General features: G+C 35.8%; 1 protein-coding gene and 1 long non-coding RNA gene across 2 annotated transcripts in view; one reads left to right on the top strand and one right to left on the bottom strand.

Moving 5' to 3' along the window:
* Window positions 1-1,949: 1,949 nt before the first annotated feature.
* LOC136266005 (uncharacterized) lies at window positions 1,950-3,902 on the top strand. The gene is made up of 5 exons (XR_010705859.1): window positions 1,950-2,379; window positions 2,428-2,480; window positions 3,494-3,585; window positions 3,636-3,704; window positions 3,762-3,902. It is a non-coding gene; the product is annotated as an uncharacterized lncRNA (long non-coding RNA).
* Window positions 3,903-12,079: 8,177 nt separating this feature from the next.
* The window catches only part of LOC136267575 (protein NLRC5-like), an 87,950-nt gene continuing 77,655 nt past the window's right edge, over window positions 12,080-22,374 (bottom strand). The window contains exon 4 of the mRNA XM_066062735.1: window positions 12,080-17,439. Within this exon, the coding sequence (XP_065918807.1) occupies window positions 12,080-17,439 (5,360 nt within the window). The remainder of the gene's footprint in view (window positions 17,440-22,374) is intronic.

Below are 22,374 nucleotides of genomic sequence, written 5' to 3'. Positions count from 1 at the left end.
GAAGTCGTTATTGCTATCACAGAGTATGTGCAAGGGGGTGTCATGTCGGCTCACGCTGTAGGCAGATTGCGACCGCGGTCAAAGTCTTGACCGGGGAAAATTTCACCTTGACCCTTGACTTGCAGCGTTTATCGTCTTTGACCTGTGACTTGAGCGTTTCTTGTCGAACTTTTGACCTACACTTATTTCTCTATTTCCTATACCCACCTGCGCTTGTAACCTAGTATAATACTTTCTTAGTGCGTGCTACCAGCAGCTGGGAGAGAAAAGTCATTATAATTACGGCGAGATGCCTGTTGGAGCTTTAAAACATCTTCTTAGAGATCCTTACTTCTTGTGAGTTACGTATAATCCCGTAAACTTGATAATAACTACGTATAGTTTTCGATTGTGGGTTTCGAACCTTCCACATCGTCTTGACCCTTGACCCACTGTAAGAGCTATTTAGTGGCCTTGACCGTTGACTTAGAGTTTGACTGCGGTCGCAGATCTACCTACTGCAAGAGCCTGAGTGACACCCCCTTGTATGTGGCAGAGTAACTTTTTAATATCCGCATTCGCAATAGCGCATTATTGCGCTAATACATCTTGACAACTTTTTCGATCAGTTCTTGTTCTCTCGTTTAGCAAGGTTACAGCTGCTCAAAACAGCATTGCAATTTTAGAAGACCCTCAAGTCGAGCTTCATTTACTACGCAGCTGCCTTGGAAGCTGCAAGATCATTCATCTTTTGCGCACAGTGCCATTCTGTATATTGCACTCCTTTTTAGAACAGTTTGATTCTAATCTTAAATCTTGCCTAAGTCGCATAATACAATGTAGTCTTCCTAATGATTCTTGGTGCCAAGCCACTTTACCATTTCGCTTGAGGGATCTGGGCTTGCGCTCATCCTTTTCTTCCACTGCTGCGGCCTTTTTGGGTTCATGTAATATAGTGTTCGTCTCCTGGCTTCTCATCTTCTATCCCAGGACTTTCATGATCTAGTGTTTCCAAATGAAGAACATGCTGTTGCTACCTTTGAAAGGTTTACATCTGATATCTTTATTCCCTCTGCTACCCAGCAGGACTTACAGGCTCTGTTAGATCAAAATCAGTATGACCAACTATTTGCTTCTTTCAACATCCGAAACCATGCTCGACTTACTGCTCTCTCTCACTCATCTGGTACTAGCAGTGGATGGCTCAAAGCTATCCCTCAAGTCTCCCTTGCTCTGGCTATTCCTGGTCCTGAGTTTGTTGTTGGCCTTCGTTTGTGGCTCGGAATCCCTCTATTTCCACTTTCCCCATTATGTGTGTGTCTTACTTCCATTGACCAATTTGGTGACCATCATCTAGAATGTTCTCATGGTCCTATGAGAATTCGTCGCCATGATGCTCTAGTTGACATTGTTTGTCATGCTTTGTCCCAGGAGTTTTGAAGGAACAACGTGTTTCTTATGAAGATAATTCTCGCCCAGGTGATGTGTACCACCCTGACTTTCAGCATGGTTGTCCAGCTTATTTTGATGTGTCTGTTCATAGCACTACCCAGCCTTCTCACATTTCTTTTTCTTCTTGTGCTGGGGTAGCTGCTGCAGCAGGTGAGTTAGCCAAGGACCAGAGACATCAAGATGCTGTAGAGGAGGCAGGGTGTGCCACTTGTTGTAGAAACTTTTGGTTTTTGGTCACCATTTGCTCTTCAGACCCTTCATACCATCGCTGAACGCACCACAGCCAGAAGTGGTGCATCAACCAAACAGGCTCGTAAACATTTGTTACAACAACTCTCAGTTTCTTTATGGACGAACAATGCCCGTATGATTTTACGGTACTGGGCTTTGCAGTGTGAGGATTCTGATTTTCCTTTCCCCAAACCCCTGTTGTAATTAATTGTGTTTGTAGTTTAGTTGTAGAGTAATTTGTATTGTAACTAAATTAAAAAAAACAAAAAAAATAAAAATCTTGGAAATATTCGTTTATTATAGTTTACGGAAGTTGTAAAAATTGGCAAAGAAGAAGTGGATGACGGTGACAGTGGTAGTCTATGTCTACAGCTAGAGCAGTAAACGCTCATGTTTAATGCTGAAGTAGCGTGATGGCGGCGCGCACGAATGGAGGAGAAAGATTGCAGCTTGCCGACCCAAACGCTCGGACCCGAGCTCGGACCCGAAATCCTGCCGTGGCCTTCAGACTATTGTGGCGCCACTGTTACCTCTGTTTCCTGAGTTTCAGTACCGCTGTTCCGCCTTTTGACACCCAAGTACAATAGAGGCAAGCAGTAATTTGCGTTTGTTTGTTGTAGTTGGTTTTACTGTAGCAACACCTTGAGCAACACAGATTGCGAGACTTTTGAACTAGTTAACTGCAGTTTTAGCGAATGAATGAGGGTTATGTTTGAGGTAAGTTGTGTGTATGAGATTGCACGTACTCCTTTGCATTTCTTTTAGGGACTGATGAGATAAAGAATGAGCTAACCACATGAGAACTTTTAAAGTTTCAGGTTAGTGGTTATGATTAATGTGATTATTGGTTGTTAGCGTGGACTGTATGTAAAGAAGTGTGTCTCCTCTTAAGTGTAACTTTGTGTATCTGTATCCTCTAATCCAATTCTTGATCCAAAAACCCGTATTGGATGTTAGTGTGGAATGTGTGTCTCCTCTAAGTGTAAATGATATGGTACTTTGTGGATCTGTATCCTGTAATCCAATTCTTGATCAAAAATCTGTAATAACACATACCCATGTAATAATACATGTAATGACACATACCCATGGCTCAAGTGTATTATCAACTTCACTGGTTAGGCACTGGAGGGTGATCACAGAAGGTAGAGCTTGTATGAGGTCCTTACGACCAACCAGAGTATTTTTAAAGACATATAGTGTATTTGTTCTGCTTGACCTTAGCATTATTAGAAGTTTAGGACAGCATAATTGTTTGACATTTCTGATGCTGATGTATAGTTTTGCATAGTATTCACCGTGCTGTAACATGTGGCTTGATTGCTTGTGGGTACAATGACATGAAAATAGCAGCTATCTGTACTATAAATCAACAAAATATTCGCAAGGTGGCTTCAAAATCTGAGCCTTTGCATGTACATCATTGTTTACTACACATCAGATAAGTGTATCCCTGTTGCCATTATAGCCTACACAAAAAAGTAGCACTACTGTGGTCCAGTGTTAAAGAGGCAGATAATTTAGGCTACCTTTGTATAGTACTACTGTATGCAGTTCTATGCTTATGTATTCATACTCAGTTTATGTTTTATTAAAATTTTCAATCCCAAGAAAACCACAAGAATTTTACGAACTAGGTAGATTTTCATGAAGATGGTCGCATTTACTAGGTTGATTATGGCAGCGAGGTATTGCTATAACAACATACTATCAAAATACAAAAGGACTCCTAATTCACCACTTCATACAACTGTAAAATATTTTGTACTGGTATTGTGATGTGTTTTTCTATTACCAGCAGTAGTTCACATGCGTATCTTCTTTTCAATAGCATTATCTGCATTGGATCATTCAGCATGATTGTTCAGGTATTGATCCCTGCCCAAGACAAGCTGTTTTGGCATCTAGATCGATTATTTCCTGGTGAGTTTCTTGAATGATAATTCTATAGTAGAGTAATATATTTTTGTTAGATATGACTAGTAAAAGGATGCAACTTTAAGAGGTGGAACATTGTTTGGAAAAAGATAAAATACTGACAGGTATTTAATCGTACTGTACAATTTTTTGGCATTACATCTATTATTTTCCATTTGCAGTAGACAGAAAACGTTCGGGCAAGGAGTCTACCATTGATGAACAACCAAGACAACATTTTTTGTGCTTTGACGACTATGTTGCATTTTTGTATATGGATGGATGACCTTTTGTTGATTTAAAATTGGAAGTATTTAAACCAATTAATACAGAATATAGGGGTGGGACGAGGGTAAAAAAATGTGACATTTCCTCACATTTACTGTTTGGAAAAACGACCTTTCCTAGCCTTTAAATGGTAAGGAAAGATCAAAAAGACGGCTGAATCTTTTCACTAAAGTTGTGGAAATGTGATCATTCCTGATGAAAGGAAAGGTAAGATAATATTGCGGAAATCTGACATTTCCATACCTTTCCACAGTCTCTTAAAGGTAAGGAAATCAATTCTTTTTTTGTAGTGATTTTTGCATAAGAATCAAGACTCACGGTAGTGAGTCGCGCGGCCTGTAAAGCAGAAACGCGCGCCGCAGACAATAAATGACGTGACCACTACGTGAGGATTTTACAAGAACGAACGTTGTCAAATTCGGCCTTCCTGTAATCCATCCGTCACTTACGCTATCCCTCTGAAACTCTGGAGTTGAACTCATCGTGTCACTAGTAACTACCACACAAGCAGTGAAGCAAATCCATGCCGATTGTTTCGTGATCGAGGTTGCCGACATCAAAGGGGAAGTTTCTTTTTTTTTTTTTATCGCATGCGGTTAGACGCAACCGCAGGTGTATGCCTTGCGTTCCTTTGTGCATTCCGAACATTGATCGCCCTGTTATCGCTTCAGTATTCACTCAATCACCTCAAGATTCACATCATCGATTTCACCATACATGATTACCCTACAGTCGTGATTTCAGCACCAAACGAAGTTTCAGTCGACCTAGAGGCCAAATACAAATCCCAGATTGTTGTTTTCCGCAATACTCGCTTGGCGTGTAGGGCAATGTGTCGTTAAACTGTTCTGAAAGTTTCGTTCAGATTGAAACATTTGTTTTCGAGAATGGCTAGTTTGAAATTTGAATTTAGTCGCCCCCACGTCATTTGCTCTCTAAGAATTTTACTCGGAATTTAAAGAATGACGCAGAGCACAACTGCGGTCACTAGGTATTGATGAACTGGCGCTCTATGTGGTTAATCAGTACATATAGCCACCAAGAAGTGTGCTGCCATAGATTATAGTCCATAGATATAATATATGGTGCTGCATACCATCCTTCGTTTTGAAATTAGTCGCCCCCACATAATTTGTCTTCTAAGGGCGCGGCTTAAAGAATGACACAAGAGTACAACTGCGGTTACCAGTTGTTGACACAAGCTGTGAGTAATTAGCACACGTAGCTAGCTTAAAAGGAAGTGTGCAAAATCGCCTAATACAATTGTCACCATGCATTATTGCATTTTATAGCACCCCCACACAAAATTACATATGTAATTACAACATACAGAGGAGACACATGAATACCAAACACTTTTCACAACAATAATGTAAGAATTGTACAATAATGACTGTAATATAACTGCTATGCAAATGTTTTCCAGTGGCCCGCCATGGTAGCAAGTCTCACATGATGGCATGTATATTCATCCAAACACAATGGGAGTAACGAGTAAGTATGATGACAACAAGTTGGTATGACTCCATTTGTAGAATCCAGATGAGTGGGTGTGGCTCCAGTATGTCTAAACAGTTAACAAACATTCCTGTTATAAATACGTGCTAGAGTTGCAATATAATAGTATAGTATTTAAATGCAATAATACACAGTCTCCATTCCATCACTATCAAACGACACTAAGTGGAGGATATTGTTGCATCTCTAGTATGTACACTCTATCAGTACAACCTATCTTAATGGCCACTAGTATAGAAAGACAACCACTCTTGAAAAGCCAATTCCAATTGAGAATTTATACACTGTTACCTGCTGAATGAGTGAAGGTGGCAATAAACAAGTTCCACCGTAATTTATACACGTGATCTGATCCTGTATATTCAGTCAGTGGATGAGATCCACTTGGCCAGGACAAAATGTGACTCAAGTGCCCTGGATGATCCATACTCAACCAACTTATGACCCAGTGGCACAATGGAACTGACTATTTAAAGAGAATACAATTATATTTATTTCTAAGATGTGTGGATGTGTGGACACATTACAACACATTACATGTACATACAAGACATGCTACGTACTGTTTTAGCATTTCAAGTCACCAGATTATACACGTACCAGTCAACCATGCTTCATAGTGCCCATCAGTAAACCTGAAGAAAAGTTACGAAAAATAAAAATTCACATAAGTACAATGAAACCTCATTAATATGGCAGGCTGTGGGACCAAAAAATTTGGCCTGAATAACAAGGTGGCCTTATTAATGAGGTCATAAGTAATGCTTAGCTATATTTGGGGTCTACTAGAGTGGCCAATATAATGAGGTGGTCTTATTAAAGAGGTGGCCACTAAGTGAGGTTTCACTGTACATATAGTTCACAATATTGTGAACAATATTAATGGTTAACAATATACACTGAAACTTGCAGGTCACTTCTTGTGGAAGATTGCTCTCTACACAAAATGACACATTCAGAGATTGTATTTAGATGGATGATACAGTAACGCATTGTGACTTCAATACTCGTGATGTGTCACTGCTAGGCAGCAACCATATACACGGCACTGCCACATCGCACTTGCTCGCACACACAATTTTGTTAAAGATTTTACAAATTGATAATTAAGGGGTGTGGCAACTACCTGTTTCGCTCGCAAGACTGTGTGGCAGCTGTTTCCCTTCTGTACAAGTGGCCACCAAGACAGGTCCACTGTGGATGAAAGCCAGGCATTAGATATTTGGTATTTCATGTGTTGAAGACATTCCAGGGCTTTTGGTAGTCTCAAATCTCACCACAGTTTAACTCAGGCAGTGTTGTGGTCACCACTAAACTACTGGAATGCTGTGTTATTTTCATCTTATGCTTGGCTACTATATTGTAGAACTGAAATGGATACTCTGAAAAATATATCCTATGGATAATGACTTCATCACTTTCTTCATCAGGAGCTTATAAGGACCAATAGTGAAACTTTTTACACTTGGGGCTGACAGTCAACTGCCGATGTCTGAAGTAGTGCTTTTGGTGCTCTAACAGATTGGCTGCCCCCTTGCTGCCAGCACTCACTGTCTCATACGCTGTCATACACTAAATCCATCTCTATAGCCAGTTAGAACAGCATGCTTCTTACCTTTTTTTAAGGCCGCATAATGCAGCCACCTCTTTAAAAGGCAAGGTTAGAAAATTTTGTCCCTACAGCCTGAATAATGACCAGTTTTCACTGTACTATTAGTGATTAGTGATCATGGAGGATTATTTATTAAGATACTAAGATATATAAACGAATATAGCAGTAAATGTTTTACCCTGGTCCAATGTCTCGTAATAATCGTGACTTCGTGAGAGACTCTACTGTGACAAATACATGTTTATCATGATATGTGCTAATCGCCTTTTTACAATTAAGTTTTACAACACAAATACATGTATAGTTAAACTCACCAATTGCGACTAAATCCCTTCAACACGAAAAGACAAGTAATGAGACAACCTTGGAGACAACAGCCACACAATAGTGTTGGGCGATATATCGATATTATATCGTATCGTTAGATTTTTTGCTGATATCGAAAAGTATCGATATATTTTACAGAATCCGATATTTCGATACGATTCATCACGTGATCTGAATTTAATTTTAAAATGCATTTTAGCTTATTTAATTGTTAATTGTAGCTTTCCATTACCTTCAGCAATTTTCAAATCACTATTACTCTTGTGTATGTGGGCGGGGAATCTCCATTGTGTATAGCTATAGCTACCTACTATCAAATTATGTAAGAAAACTGGCAATTTACATGAACAAATAATGTTACAATATCGTATCGAAAAGTATCAATATCGGTCAATTTTAGTCAATATCGTATCGATATCGTATCGTTCTGAAAATCCTGATATCGCCCATCACTACCACACAAGCCTATTCTGGTGCGTTTATTTAGTAGTAATATAAATTTTAAAGGCGTTTATTTACAACAGGACATAATTACGCGCCCCTCTATTGTCTCTGTACATACTTGCCTTTTCTTTACTATTCTCATTTCATTTCACAAGATCTCTTGGCGGGAGCGTAGCTTCTTCACTTGAATTAGTCAATGCTTGAAGTAGATCGAGATACTCTAATAGAACAGTCACATTTCTACAAGTGCCATATTTTTATATTGTAAAGTCTGTAAGTAGCTAGTAATTTAAACTATACAATCCGATGCTAAGCAGAAGTTATAACTATGCTAAATATTGATTGCTGTGTTACAGCTGTTTTGTGACTGCTCTAATAGAGTATCTTGATCGTTTCAATGCAGTACAAGATGAAAGGCAAAGTGTTGTTAAGGGTTTACTAGTTAAAATGGGTGTTAGTTGACTGCAGTTGCATGCCACTAACAGGGCCGTCCAGAGAAATTAGAGGGCCCAGGGAAAAGAGTTAAAGAGGGGCTCAGGGGCAAGGAAGGGTCTAGATCCTGACTGCTCTATTAGAGTATATCGATCTTTCTTTAAACAGGTATTCAAGTGGCCCCTTTCGGGCTGTGGTAGGGGGCAAAATACCCCAGTTACCCCCAATGTGGGCGGCCCTGGCCACTAAAATTACTGTTATATTTTAATATTCTGTCACTGTAATCTGGGGTTTCTGTCAAAACCATGGAAACTCACCTACTGTTATCAACAGTGCATTGCATATTCTAACAAAAAGCATTGAAATCCCATCCAAAAACAGCTTATAGCTGTAAAAAAAGTGCGCGTCCAAGTAAAGCAGAGTTAACTGCGACAAAAAGTAATGATATCATAATGCGGCCATGTGCGAGGTGTGCAAGTTGTAAAATTAATATTAGCTAATCAGATAATACAATGTTATTGCTAAAGTGTTAATGAGAACTATGTGATGCTGCTAGTTTTTAAGTGTGTGAGCATCTTCATAAATGCCACATAAATTTAATTCTCAATAAAGCAATGTGTATAGATTCTCTGATAGTAATAAATAGTTTGAGTTTGGCCGCCTTTCTTGTATACAACAATGCTACGAAAAAAGGAAAGGTGGCCAAACTCAAACTATTTATTACTATCAGAGAATCTATACACATTGCTTTATTGAGAATTAAATTTATGTGGCATTTATGAAGATGCTCACACACTTAAAAACTAGCAGCATCACATAGTTCTCATTAACACTTTAACAATAACATTGTATTATCTGATTAGCTAATATTAATTTTACAACTTGCACACCTCGCACATGGCCGCATTATGATATCATTACTTTTTGTCGCAGTTAACTCTGCTTTACTTGGACGCGCACTTTTTTTACAGCTATAAGCTGTTTTTGGATGGGATTTATTTTACAGCAAAAATGTTAATTATGGTATTAATCTTATACACTGTGAAAAAGGTGGGATATAATATGGTATTTCCAGTGGCTTATTGAATACAAATAAGCCTTAATATAAACCCTATATTATACTCATGTTATAGTTTAGTATAATGCATACTATACTCATATATGGTTTCAGTTTATTTACCACATTACCTAAAATAGCTTATATCAAACATAATGCCCACACTATACCATCACATATATGGTTTCAGTATGTTTAACACATTAACTAAAGCCTTACATGTGATCGCTATTATACTACAGGTTATATCAAGCTTTTTTGTATTCAATAAGCCACTGGAAATACCATCTTATATCCCTCATTTTTCACAGTGTTATTGTTTAGTTGTTTTATATATCCTGATGATACATCTCACTGGTGATACTAGTAGTGCCAGTGCACCCAAGGAGGAAATTTTACAGCCACTTGTTACTCACATAGTCTTTCAAAAGAGTCTGTTATATAGTGTAAAAATACCTACGTATACATTAATTTGAGAGTAATCATTCATTTGTATATAGCTCTTTGTGCTATGTAGCATACAGTTGTATATATTATTTCCATTACAAATGAGGAACATTCACAAAGGTATGCAATGCTACACTGATTAGTCCCAGGGTTATACTATAAAAATCAGATGGCTGCAGGTTTGAGGCTGCCCAGGTCCGCTCCTTTCTGCATCTTTTCAAACATATTTTATGTAACACCCATAAGACCAGGCATCTTACAGACCTTCAGCACTTGTGCTGTAAAACCTTATATTAATAAATAAATAAATAAATAAATAAATAAATAAATAAATAAATAAATAAAAGACTTGATCCTTAGTGTGTCTGTGACTGAAAATACTCTCAATACTACAGCCTTGATTGTACATGTGCAACCACAAGTGTCCTCCTTATTACAGGCTAGATCCATACAAATGTCAACGTGTGTGTGACTGCAGGTGTCCCCAGTATTACAGCCTTGATTATGGCAAATGTTCATGTGATCTAAAGTGCCCTCCTTATTGCAAGTTTGATCCCTACAAGTGTCAGTGTGTTCACAATTGTCATTGTCCTTATGGCACATATATACCAAGATAGGAGCTAATGTTACTGCATAGCACAGAGAGAAAAGAAGTCTTGCTGTTCATCTTATCTCAGTTATTACAAGGTGTGTAGCTCCTATAGCAGTCAGTACAGCTAAAGGAAACAAGGCAAATGTTATTATTGGGAATGCTAAATAAGAACAGCTGATTGCATGCAGCTCATTATGGGATTGATTTAATATGGACTTTGTTCTATACTGCTTTTGCACGTTTCATATTATGGCCTGTATTCATTTTCATTTAACAAAGTATCTACAATAATACACTCTTAGCTAAAATTGCACCAATATAAAATTATAGTGTCTACAGCAGAACTGATAAACATCAAAGCTCAGCTGTTTGTTCCTGGTATCACTGCTTAAAGTTTAATTTCTTAGTTTACTAGAATGGTATATCCCCAGTATAGGGAACAGTTTATAGTTTGCTCTTTTAGTAGCTTTTCAGTAAACCCACATTCACTGATATTTTACTGAGAATTTAAACGTAGTGAAACAATATGCTCCATATACTGATTTTTTACTAATGGGTACAACTACATGCAGTAAAGCAGCATAGTAAACAAAGAACCTTCAAATAATGTATACTCCTAATATTAATGATTATTATATAATCACATGCAGTCACCTCAAGCACTATTGTTGTTCTTCACTATTTATACCATATGCAATTCAAAGTTCATTTAATTAAGCTTCATAACATATAGCTAGCTGTCGCTATACCTATATACTGATGTATGACCACTACACCAGGATACGTACTTTTAGTTATATCAAAAATCCATTATTATTATTAATTGGCTGCTTTTGCATGCATAGGATTGGAGTATATCTTATATTTACATGAGTGTACGTTTGTTTCAATAACAATTAGCTAATATTATTTTGTGTAGCTACAGAGTCACGGTGACACCTCGTGTCATAGACATTGGTGCATGGCTGATAGCTCATATATAACCTTGCTTATATCACTTGAATATATTTTTTCAACTAACTTCAGAAATTCCTCATTTATGTACTTCATCATCCACCCACCATCAGCTGCATGTACAATAGATCACAGTACCAACACACTCTACTCTTGCTGCCAGGTGAAGTAGAGTAGCATCTAAAACATTCAAGCATTATAACTTACTAAATCTAACTACCATCAGTAGACAGTGATTGACAAGAGAACCAAGTCTACTGGTGACAGGTAGCTTATACCTTTTGAAGAATAATTAGGTAGCTATATAACTATCTAGTTATAAGTAAAACTGTTTTAGCAATTTCATAGATCAGGTTTTAAATTCACGAATGCACTAAATTGTTATGATAGATATAAACAACTACAAACATGTACATATTGATTAATTAAATATAACCAAACTAATCCTATTTGCCATAGTTCTATGCACGTAAAGTATAGAAACAGATCTAGATGGTTGGACACTCACTAATGTTCTGATGATTGAGGACTAAAGCAGTTTTGAGTACTCTAGATGAATGCTCTAAAGATGATTCAAAATGCACTATAGTACTTAACTACTAAAACTAAAATGTCAATTAACAGCTTAATCGATGACATACATAAAACTTGCATATATACAATAATTATAATATTATATAGATCTAAATTTTTGTGTGAAAAATATTTTGGTACCCATGTCAGCACTGTTTCTCTATACTTTGCCTGATGTAGTGATGAAAAATTTAATAAGTGAAGCATATAGAGACGTCTTTAGATGGCTGATAAAGTTTCCGAAGACAAACCTTAACTACATTTTACAGTGCACACTGTTACTGCTTGATAGAATGGCTGCTATTTCATCTCTTGCTTCTTTATAAATTCCATTATTATTAATATTTAATATCAGAAATGAAGACACATTTTGTACTGCTTTTGCTATTTTGATTGCACCAGCTGCTTGCAACATATTATTACTGAGATTAAGACTGAATAAATTCCTATTATGCTGTACAACAGCTGCTATATCATCTGCTGCTTCTTCAGTAATATTGTTCCGTCTAATGTTCAATTCAGATAGAGAAGAAATATTCTGCAATTCTCTTGCTATTTTTATTATACCAGCTATTTCTAAGTTATTATTACCAAAATCAAATACTTGCAATTTCCTGTTACTCAGTATAACAGCTACTATATCATCTGCTGCTTCTTCAGTAATATTGTTGCTACTGATAAGCAAATGAGTGAGAGAAGTCACATTCTGCAAGGCTTTTGCTATTTTCATTATGCCCACTACTCCAAAGTTATTATAACCTAAGTCAAGTACTTGTAATTTAGTGTTATTCAGTATAGCAGTTGCTATATCATCTGCTGCTTCATAAGTAATATAGTTCCACTGAATGTTCAATTCAGATAGTGAAGAAATATTCTGTAAGGCTTTTGCTATTATTACCATGCCAGCTGTTTTAAAATTATTATGTTTTAGGTTAAATAACTGTAATTTAGTGTTATTTAGTATAGCAGCTGCTATATCATCTGCTGCTTCTTCAGTAATATCGTTGTTATTGATGTGCAACTCAGATAGAGAAGAAATACTCTGTAATACTTTTGCTATTTTTATTATACCAGCTGCTTGAAATTCATTTCCACCAAGGTTAAGTATTTGTAATTTGCTATTATTCAGTATAACAGCTGCTATATCATCTGCTGCTTCATCAGTAATAACGTTCCACATAATTTCCAACTCAGATAGAGAAGAAATATTCTGCAATGCTTTTGCTATTTTTATCATACCAGCTGCTTGAAATCTATTATTACCAAGGTTAAGTATTTGCAATTTACTGTTATTCAGTATAACAGCTGCTATATCATCTGCTGCTTCTTCAGTAATATTGTTGCTATTGATGTGCAACTCAGATAGAGAAGAAATACTCTGTAATACTTTTGCTATTTTCATTATACCAGCTGCTTGAAATTCATTTCCACCAAGGTTAAGTATTTGTAATTTGCTATTATTCAGTATAACAGCTGCTATATCATCTGCTGCTTCTTCAGTAATATTGTTGCTATTGATGTGCAACTCAGATAGAGAAGAAATGCTCTGTAATGCTTTTGCCATTTTCACTATACCAGCTACTTGAAATTTATTTCCACCAAGGTTAAGTATTTGTAATTTACTGTTACTCAGTATAACAGCTGCTATATCATCTGCTGCTTCTTCAGTAATATCGTTGTTATTGATGTGCAACTCAGATAGAGAAGAAATACTCTGTAATACTTTTGCTATTTTCATTATACCAGCTGCTTGAAATCTATTTCCACCAAGGTTAAGTATTTGTAATTTACTGTTATTCAGTATAACAGCTGCTATATCATCTGCTGCTTCTTCAGTAATATCATTGTTATCAATGTGCAACTCAGATAGAGAAGAAATAGTCTGTAATACTTTTGCTATTTTCATTATACCAGCTGCTTGAAATTTATTTCCACCAAGGTTAAGTATTTGTAATTTACTGTTATTCAGTATAACAGCTGCTATATTGTCTGCTGCTACTTCAGTAATATTGTTCCATCCAATATTCAATTCAGATAGAGAAGAAATATTCTGCAATGCTTTTGCTATTTTTATCATACCAGCTGCTTGAAATTTATTTCCATTAAGGTTAAGTATTTGTAATGTGCTATTATTCTGTATAACAGCTGCTACATCATCTGCTGCTTCATCAGTAACATCATTGTTATTGATGAGCAACTCAGACAGGAAAGAAACAGTTTGTAATGCTTTTGCTATTTTTGCCATACCAGTTTCTGGAATATCACTTTTACCAAGGTGAAATGTTCTTAACTTTTTGTTTATCAGTATAACGGTTGCTATATCATCTACCATTTCTTCAGAAATATTGTTCAGCCTGATGTGCAATTCAGATAGAGTAGAAACATTCTGCACTATTTTTGTCTCACTGTCACAGAACGGATATTTACTGTCATCAATAATGACATTAGAAATACTAATTATTTCTACAAGTTCAGATGTAATTGAAGAAGTTATTCTACTTGAGGAAATGTACAGTTTTTTAATGATCAGTGCACGCCTTTCAGCAATTAAATGATCACTTAAAATTTTAATTTCAATGTTTCCAATATGGCAACCAACAAATTCCAATTCATTCAATACTTTGGAAGAAGTTAATAGAAATACAATTTGTTTACAGGTGTCAGCATTTAAATTGCCAAAAAATTTCCAAGTAGCGACTGATGGTTCTAATTTGTGTGCCATTGCTAATTGTTTACTAGTAGGATTATGAGCTCCCAGGGTATCCTTTGTAACCACTACAACTGAAGTGTGATGACACATAGACAGAATGAATTCTACATCATCACTGGTAATGTAACCAGTACTGTGTACAAATAATTCTCTTAGCATGAATTTTTTCAGTGATAGAATGAAGAATAATTCTATTTGACAGTTAAGGATATTAAAGCACAGTGAAGAAATGTTATTGTAATTAACGATGATATCGTTCCATTTAATGCTAGTTATATCACAACTGTTAAGATATACAGATGTTAAGAACTGATTTGACAGAATTTCATTAATTTCTTCATATTTCAATGCATGACCAATTAAAGTATGTTTTTCAACTAGTCCAATTTTCAATTGAGACTTACTGGCATTCTTGTATAAGAGCAAAACATTAACAAAAGTTTCAATAATTCCTTCACTTTTGTAGCCATGCCATTGTAGAGTCTCATTGCATGAGGTTACAAGTGGTACACAACTAGAACATAATGTTCTTATTCTTCGTATGAAGTAAAGTGTTTCCAAGTTTGATAGTTCACTACTCAGTGAGCATGTGTTTATTACTCCTTGTATCTTACTGTTACTGACTACTAATATAATACCATTAGAAATATTGTTTGGTAATATGGCAATTATTTCATCAGCAACTTGATCAGAAAGGATGGGGTCATCAATTACTAAACTGAAATTATTGTTACACTGTGATATTATACTGCTAACTGCTGTCAAAAATTCAGAATTCAGACAACTCCGTATAATGTGAACATTTGCAAATTTTTGTTTTCTAAGCAAACTGGTGGTTTCAGAATCATTTAATTTCCATCCACAACCTATCAAATACATGGTCTTAATGCATTTAGCTTTAGCAAACAACTCAAGCATCTCATTTTCATTTAATTTGTATGCAAACAAAAACGATCCTATGAGCAGTGTTTTCAAAATGACTACATCACTTGACTGAAGGATAACATACTCAACTACTTCAAATAAATTACAAGCAGTATCATTGTCAAATATACAATCGCTAACACTAATAAATTCTAATGTTTTCCATGTTTTAACTAAGTTCAATAGCCCAACAAAAGACGAGAAGTTCAACTGGACCAGGTTGTAAGAAAGATTAACTTGATCTATGGTTACCACAGAATGTGTATCTTTGTCTACAAACCTATCAAGAAGTATTTTTAATCCAGCACTACCCATATTGCATCTTGACAAGTCAAGCTTTTTCCAGTGCTTATTAATTGACCTGACAAGGAAAAATCCAAGTGTGTTGAGATCCCTGGGTAACAAAGTCTGATTACTGAGATCAATTTCTTGATTGTGAAAAAGTTTACCGAACGATGATAATAAGTCAATGCTTTTTGCTTCTGCAAGACATTGAAATATATGCAAGCATTTAATCTTGTTATTTAAAATTTTTCTGGATATACCAGTCTTAAATAGCTGGGTGAATATCTGCAAGAGATTGCCAGATAGAAAATGTTTTAATGGAAAAGTTTCACCACCAGTTATGCCAACATACATGATCCAGGTATTATAGTAGTCAGCTGACCAAAATGTGTTTTTTAGTAGTTTAAGTTGCTTTCTTTCTGGTAGAGCTGAAATGTGGTAGGCTGCCATGTACTCTTGAATTGAGAAATGAAGAAAATGATACGTAACAATTTTACTACCATCTTCAACATATGTAACAGAGTTTAACAAACCTAAACCATTCCAATTAGTGGGAACTGCAGTTAAACTTGGACATATTTCTTGTATTTCAGTTAATTTGAATACTAACTTATCACATTTTAATGCTTCATATGCAAACCGTGATAATTCTTTAAACACTACATCATGTGGATGATGCAAACGGTTTAAATTAAACACAGCAGCATCAGAAATATTTTCATCAGTTTTTTCAAGAAATCGAATAATAGTCATCTCAATAAATTTTCTATACATCTCTGTTTGGGTTTTTGGCAAGTAGCTAATTCCATTTTCACTAAGACAAAGCAATATAGTCATGTTTAAAGGAATATAACACAGTGCATTGATAGTAGGATTAGACTGCAAGTAATCTTGAAGAGCTACAACTTTCTCTGGTGAATCAGGTAATGCACTGTTAATGTAGTCCAGCCGATCTTCTTCAGTAAAGCCTACTACCTCTACCCTACAGTCTGCAATATCACGAAGAGGTAATGATGCAGTAGGACGAGAAGTAATTACTAACAAACATTTTGATAACACTTGACGTCTTATTAGATCAGCAATAAAAGAAGTATTTTTGTCTGTTTCTGACAACTCATCATAGCCATCAAGCACCACAACAAGATCTTTGCCATTATTTTCAGTGAGATACTTTCCAAAGCCAGCAGCTGCTTCTTTGCTCTTTAACACATGCTGCACAAATGTTTCAACTGAGTTTAATTTTGATGAATGAACATTACGCAAATATACTAAGAACAAAAGCTTTTTGTACTGCAACAAATTATTGTTAGCCCACTGGTAAGCAATTTCTTTAGACAAAATTGTTTTTCCTATTCCTGGTGCACCTTCTATCAGAAAAACTTTTGTTGAATGTTTAGCAGTTGCAAATAATTCAGAAATATTTTTCATAGTATTATCATGTTGTCTAATCTGGTAGTCATCATTGTGTTGAGTTAAGTTAGAATTAACCCTGTGCTGTTTAATTAGCCTTCCTTTATTTGCTAGCTCTTTTGAAAAAGAAATTACTTTTTTTTCAGTATGTTTTTCCTTATAATGGATGAGGGCTAAAGTGGTATAATGCCTTGGTTGATATGGAGGCCAATCATTTCCAACAGCAGTAAATCTGCTGGTAATATATTGATCCCGTAAAGTGCTGGAAGTGCTATCCACAGATACACCTATATAAATTTTATACACATGATACATGCCTAGTCAAATGAACAATAAAACTAAATTTCTACATGTGATCAATGTAGAGTGTTAAAATAATCATCTTATCATTTTTTTTAATGTGGGAATGCAACAGTACAACATTCCCCTAAAATTGGTCTGTTTCTGATAAAATTAAATTACATAACCTCTTATAACAGCACATGTACTTAAAGTTAATGCTACCACTGCTCACTAACATATGTGACCAAATTTTGGATAATCACCCTTATGGGCGCATTTGACACATTAAATATTTAGTTCTGAACACAGCATTATTCTATCCATTTAAGGATAGAATAAACCATAGATACCTTGAATTACAAGAAAAATTTTAGAAATATTTGAGAAGTGTTTTCTGCCATTAACAGCACCATGCTAGTTCAAAAATTCTAATTGTTTCGGGTGCGACCATATGGATGATTTTTCAAAATTCGGTCACATATGTGTGTATGTCTGCATATACATGTATCATGAATGTTACAATAAAACTTTTATACATATACATGTATCATGAATGTTACAATAAAACTTTTATACATATATTTATATATGCATGTATCATGAATACTATTTTCCCTGATTAAATATCATTTAAAAAATATATATATATATATATATGGCCTTTATACCTGCTAGTTTATTATCATAAAGAACAGTAGCTCCTAATAATATCTTGATAAAAATAACAAACCAAAATTACATGCTTGGAATATCCATCCAGATTACCAACAACACAACAGTATCACTTTGAGCTGAAACGGATTTTACTATCCAGATATGAACAAAACGTTTCTGGATATCCTACAGATATTGACTAGAGTTCTGCGATACAGTGCATTTTGGGTATCACATATCACCGTCAATAAACTGTTTGATACGATACTGCATAGTCAATTATTACAGTCTGACATAGGCCATTTGTCAGGCAAATATCATGCATAGCCGACTATAATGGAACCTGCGTGACAAAATGTCAGATCAAAATAGAAGGAAGTTAGAGAGTTTTATAGTGAAGCATTGTCAATCAATTAGACAACAATGATTGTATTATTATAGGCTGAGTCACTCTATTCTATCATTGTATCGTAAGGATTTCCAACGAATTATGTAAAACAGTAGCGTATCAATGTCAGGTAATGATTTAGGTTGCCTGACATTTACACTGGGATTTGAAAAAAATTATAATTGTCTCTGTGATACTGTATCATGATACTCTTTAGTTATGATTGGTACTATAGCTAGCGTAACAGCTAATAGTTATAACACTATCCAATTTATGTACCTGTACCTTAAAGAGCTGATGCCAATTCTACATTCATTGTGCAACGTGTATACTAAAATAATGTAACTTTTTTGCAACACAATAAAGTGAAGTTAACATACCTTGTTGTGGGCATAGAACAAATTCAGTACAAACCTAGGTACCATACCACAGCCAACATGCTTTATGGATAAAATAAGAGAATATAAGCTAGCTTTTCGTGTTTTGACATAGCACCATGAATTGAAATCAATATATATATACTTGGAACATGAACCATTCTTGTAGAAGAAGTGAAATGTGATGACATCATAATGATTCATTGTATAATTTGTAAACTAGTTTGGCAGGTTTAAATCATAAGATCCTTCACAAAACACATTGTGTGTTTGCAGACAGAAAATTTGCTTAGTTCTTGGTGTCAGTGGAAAGACACTACTATTATACTCTAGATTGATCTGCAGAAGAGGTGATGAAGTCTAGTGGAAGTGGTATGCATCAGACAGCAGCCAGTGTGAAGGATGAGAAGGTAGAGCCTAATACCAATTCCATGATTATTGGTTGGTATTCCTTTCAGTAAGGCAATGGCTACCGTTAATGATTCCTGGTGAGGCCGTTCCATTATACAACTGTGCCACATGCTGTTGTGGTTTTATGAAGTATTACTATAAATAGCTATCATGCATATGGAGAAGTTTAGGGAGATTTGTTAAACTTTTTCTCCAGCTGCACCGATTTGTTCGCTTCATAGTTTTTACTGTATTGACACTTTGCACTCACATATCTTTTCACTCAACAGACTAATTTCAGATTTGTAAGTACCATGAGAAAGATCAACTATTGGAGAACAAGATGGTACCAAATAAAGCTCAATACATGTACACGAAATACTCCACTTATCATTTTCACAATAAAGGAACACAATAATCTGCAATACAATTCCAATGGTCATTTTGACAATTCTAACAGATTCATTTATATCTCGTTATGCTATAAGTGCTCACTATTGCTTGTTGAAATTGCTCATGAATAAGCTAAAAGAATCAAGCTGTAAATCCAGGATAATTCAAACATGTCACTAAACTATCGCTTGTCAAAACAATAGCAAAGTTGGAGGTAAATATGTGTGCTTTGATTTGGCATGGACTCCATCCTTAATTTGGCATGGACTCCGTCTGCCTAGGTCTTACTAGCAATGCACAGCAAAGCTTTAACTACATATGAGTCATTCCATAGAACTTTAAAAGATTTATTAAAGAAGTTCTGTATGTGTACTATTGTTCTATTTTCCAGTCATAAACACAGCATAGACAGTCTGTGATGACTCATTTAAACAAAAATGTCTCAAAAACCTACAAAAATGAAAAACAGCAACAGTAAAGCCTTTACTCAATGAAATATGGCAAGTTAAAATAATTGCAGTTGCTAAATTGCTTTGATCTTAATTGGAGTAATTCCCTGCAGCTGACCTCAAATTAGGGCTCAAATGAATAGCCAAATACTCAGATTAATGTTTGTTTGCGCTGCGTCCGAATAATAAAATCAACCAGCGGTTATTCACATGTGATCATTTATACAGTGGCACATCATTAGCAATTAAAACATGCTAACGAAAGGAAAGATGGTGGTGACAAATCAGAGAATTACAATAACAGTAGGCAGCCACTAATTGGTGAAAATGTGCCAATGCAGTGGTGAATCGCCGTAAGCGCAAGACATTGTATGGATTTGTGGCTTACCCCAGGTACTTCTAATTTGGTATAAACACTTTCTATCGCAAAATCACTGTGGTAATCCTTTCAGAAAGAACATGGTGTTATGTTTTTCTTCTCAGTAATACATTTATAGGCTTCTAGGTGGTGGCCGCCTTATTTACTGTCATAGGAATAAAACTTTATACCAAATAATTTTGCAACAGCTAAGTGAATCTAATCAAAAACAGCCAAGCTGTAAAAGACCAATTGGCACAAAATTCACCTGAATTGTCGTTATTAAAATTTTTACCATTAACCTACCATCACAGCCATTTCTTGGCCGCCATCTTGGATTTCACATCTTTTTTCACCATAGCCTTTTCAAGGGCCGCACTCCTTTTTTTACAGCTTGGCTGTTTTTGATTAGATTTCATTTCTTTTTGTATTTGTATACCCCAAAGCCGGCCTATGGCCAGCTTTGGGGCTTTTTAACCTATATATTTTTCTTTACCACAGGAAAAAGAAAAAGATGAAGCAGATTTTATAAATACTTTAACTCATTCTGATTTTACCAGTAAATGTACAAATTATATATATATATAATGCATATATCAAGAGTTCATAATATAAAAAGAGAGCATATAATTATTACATGTCAATTAATCCCCACAGGAGAATTTGCAGCTGATCTCTCTACTGGGTGACTTGAAATGTAGCTGAACTCTCTACAGGGTGATCTGCTTGTACGTAGATGAACTCTTTACAGGATTCTCAGTGGCGGATCCAGGGGGGTTTCATTGGTTTCCACGGAAACCCCCTTTGAAAAATGATTGCGTAACAATTAAATGTTTTAATTATCGCGGCGTGCGTCTCGATCGAGATACTGTAATTAGAGCAGTCACAGTAGCTACTAAAGTAGTGTGTAGGAAGTTTTTAATATATTTTATGTACTATTACTAGGCTGTGACCTTTTTTTTTTTTTTTGGTCTCACCTTACCAAACCAGACGATGTAGTGCAAACGTTTGCGTATCTCATGTCAATATATATCTCCACCTTCTAAACTGGAAACCCCCTTTATAAATTCCTAGATCCGCCACTGATTCTCTCTACAGGGTGACTTGACTCTAGCTGAACTCTCTGCAGGGTTATCTGTTTGTAGTTGAATTCTCTACAGGGTGATTTGTTTGCAGCTGAACTCTCTACAAGGTAACTTCTTCTAGCTGATCTGTCTACAGGGTGACTTGTTTCTAGCTGGTCTCTCTACAGGGCGATTTGTTTGTAGCTGAATTCTCTACAGGGTGATGTGTTTGCAGCTGAACTCTCTAAATGTTGTTTGCTTTGTAGCTGAACTCTCTAAAAGGTGACTTCTTCTAGCTGAACTCTCTATAGGGTGATCTTTTCATAGCTGAACTCTCTACAGGGTGATTTGTTTGTAGCTGAAATCCCTACAAGGTAACTTCTTCTAGCTGGTCTTTCTATACAGGGCGATTTGTTTGTAGCTGAGTTCTCTACAGGGTGTTTGTTTGCAGCTGAATTCTCTACATGGTGGTTTCTTTATAGCTGAACTCTCTACAAGGTGACTTCTTCTAGCTGATCTCTCTACAGGGTGATTTGTTTGTAGCTGAACTCTCTACAGGTGATTTGTTTGTGGCTGAACTCTCTACAAGGTGATACTTCTAGGTGATCTCTCTACTAGGTGAACTCTCTTCTAGGTGATCAAGCCCATTTTATAAAGCATGAAAGTGAAAGCAGCACATGTGCCTGGGAGGTATAATATGCTGGCTGGTTCATTTTCATGCAATGACTTAGTTGTTGTTTAAGTCCTATTGCATGGTGGAATCAAACTTGGCATACTAAGCTTACACCAAGAGGCTATTGGCAGGATCCACAAGAGTTACCTGTTGACAGCAAGATATACACAAATACACTTGAGTTTTGGGGACCC

Source organism: Dysidea avara, chromosome 9 (genome assembly GCF_963678975.1).
Source record: "Dysidea avara chromosome 9, odDysAvar1.4, whole genome shotgun sequence".
NCBI classification, from domain to species: Eukaryota; Metazoa; Porifera; class Demospongiae; order Dictyoceratida; family Dysideidae; genus Dysidea; species Dysidea avara.
The sequence above is the reverse complement of the archived record's forward strand: the minus strand, read 5'-3'. Positions and strand labels throughout refer to the sequence as shown.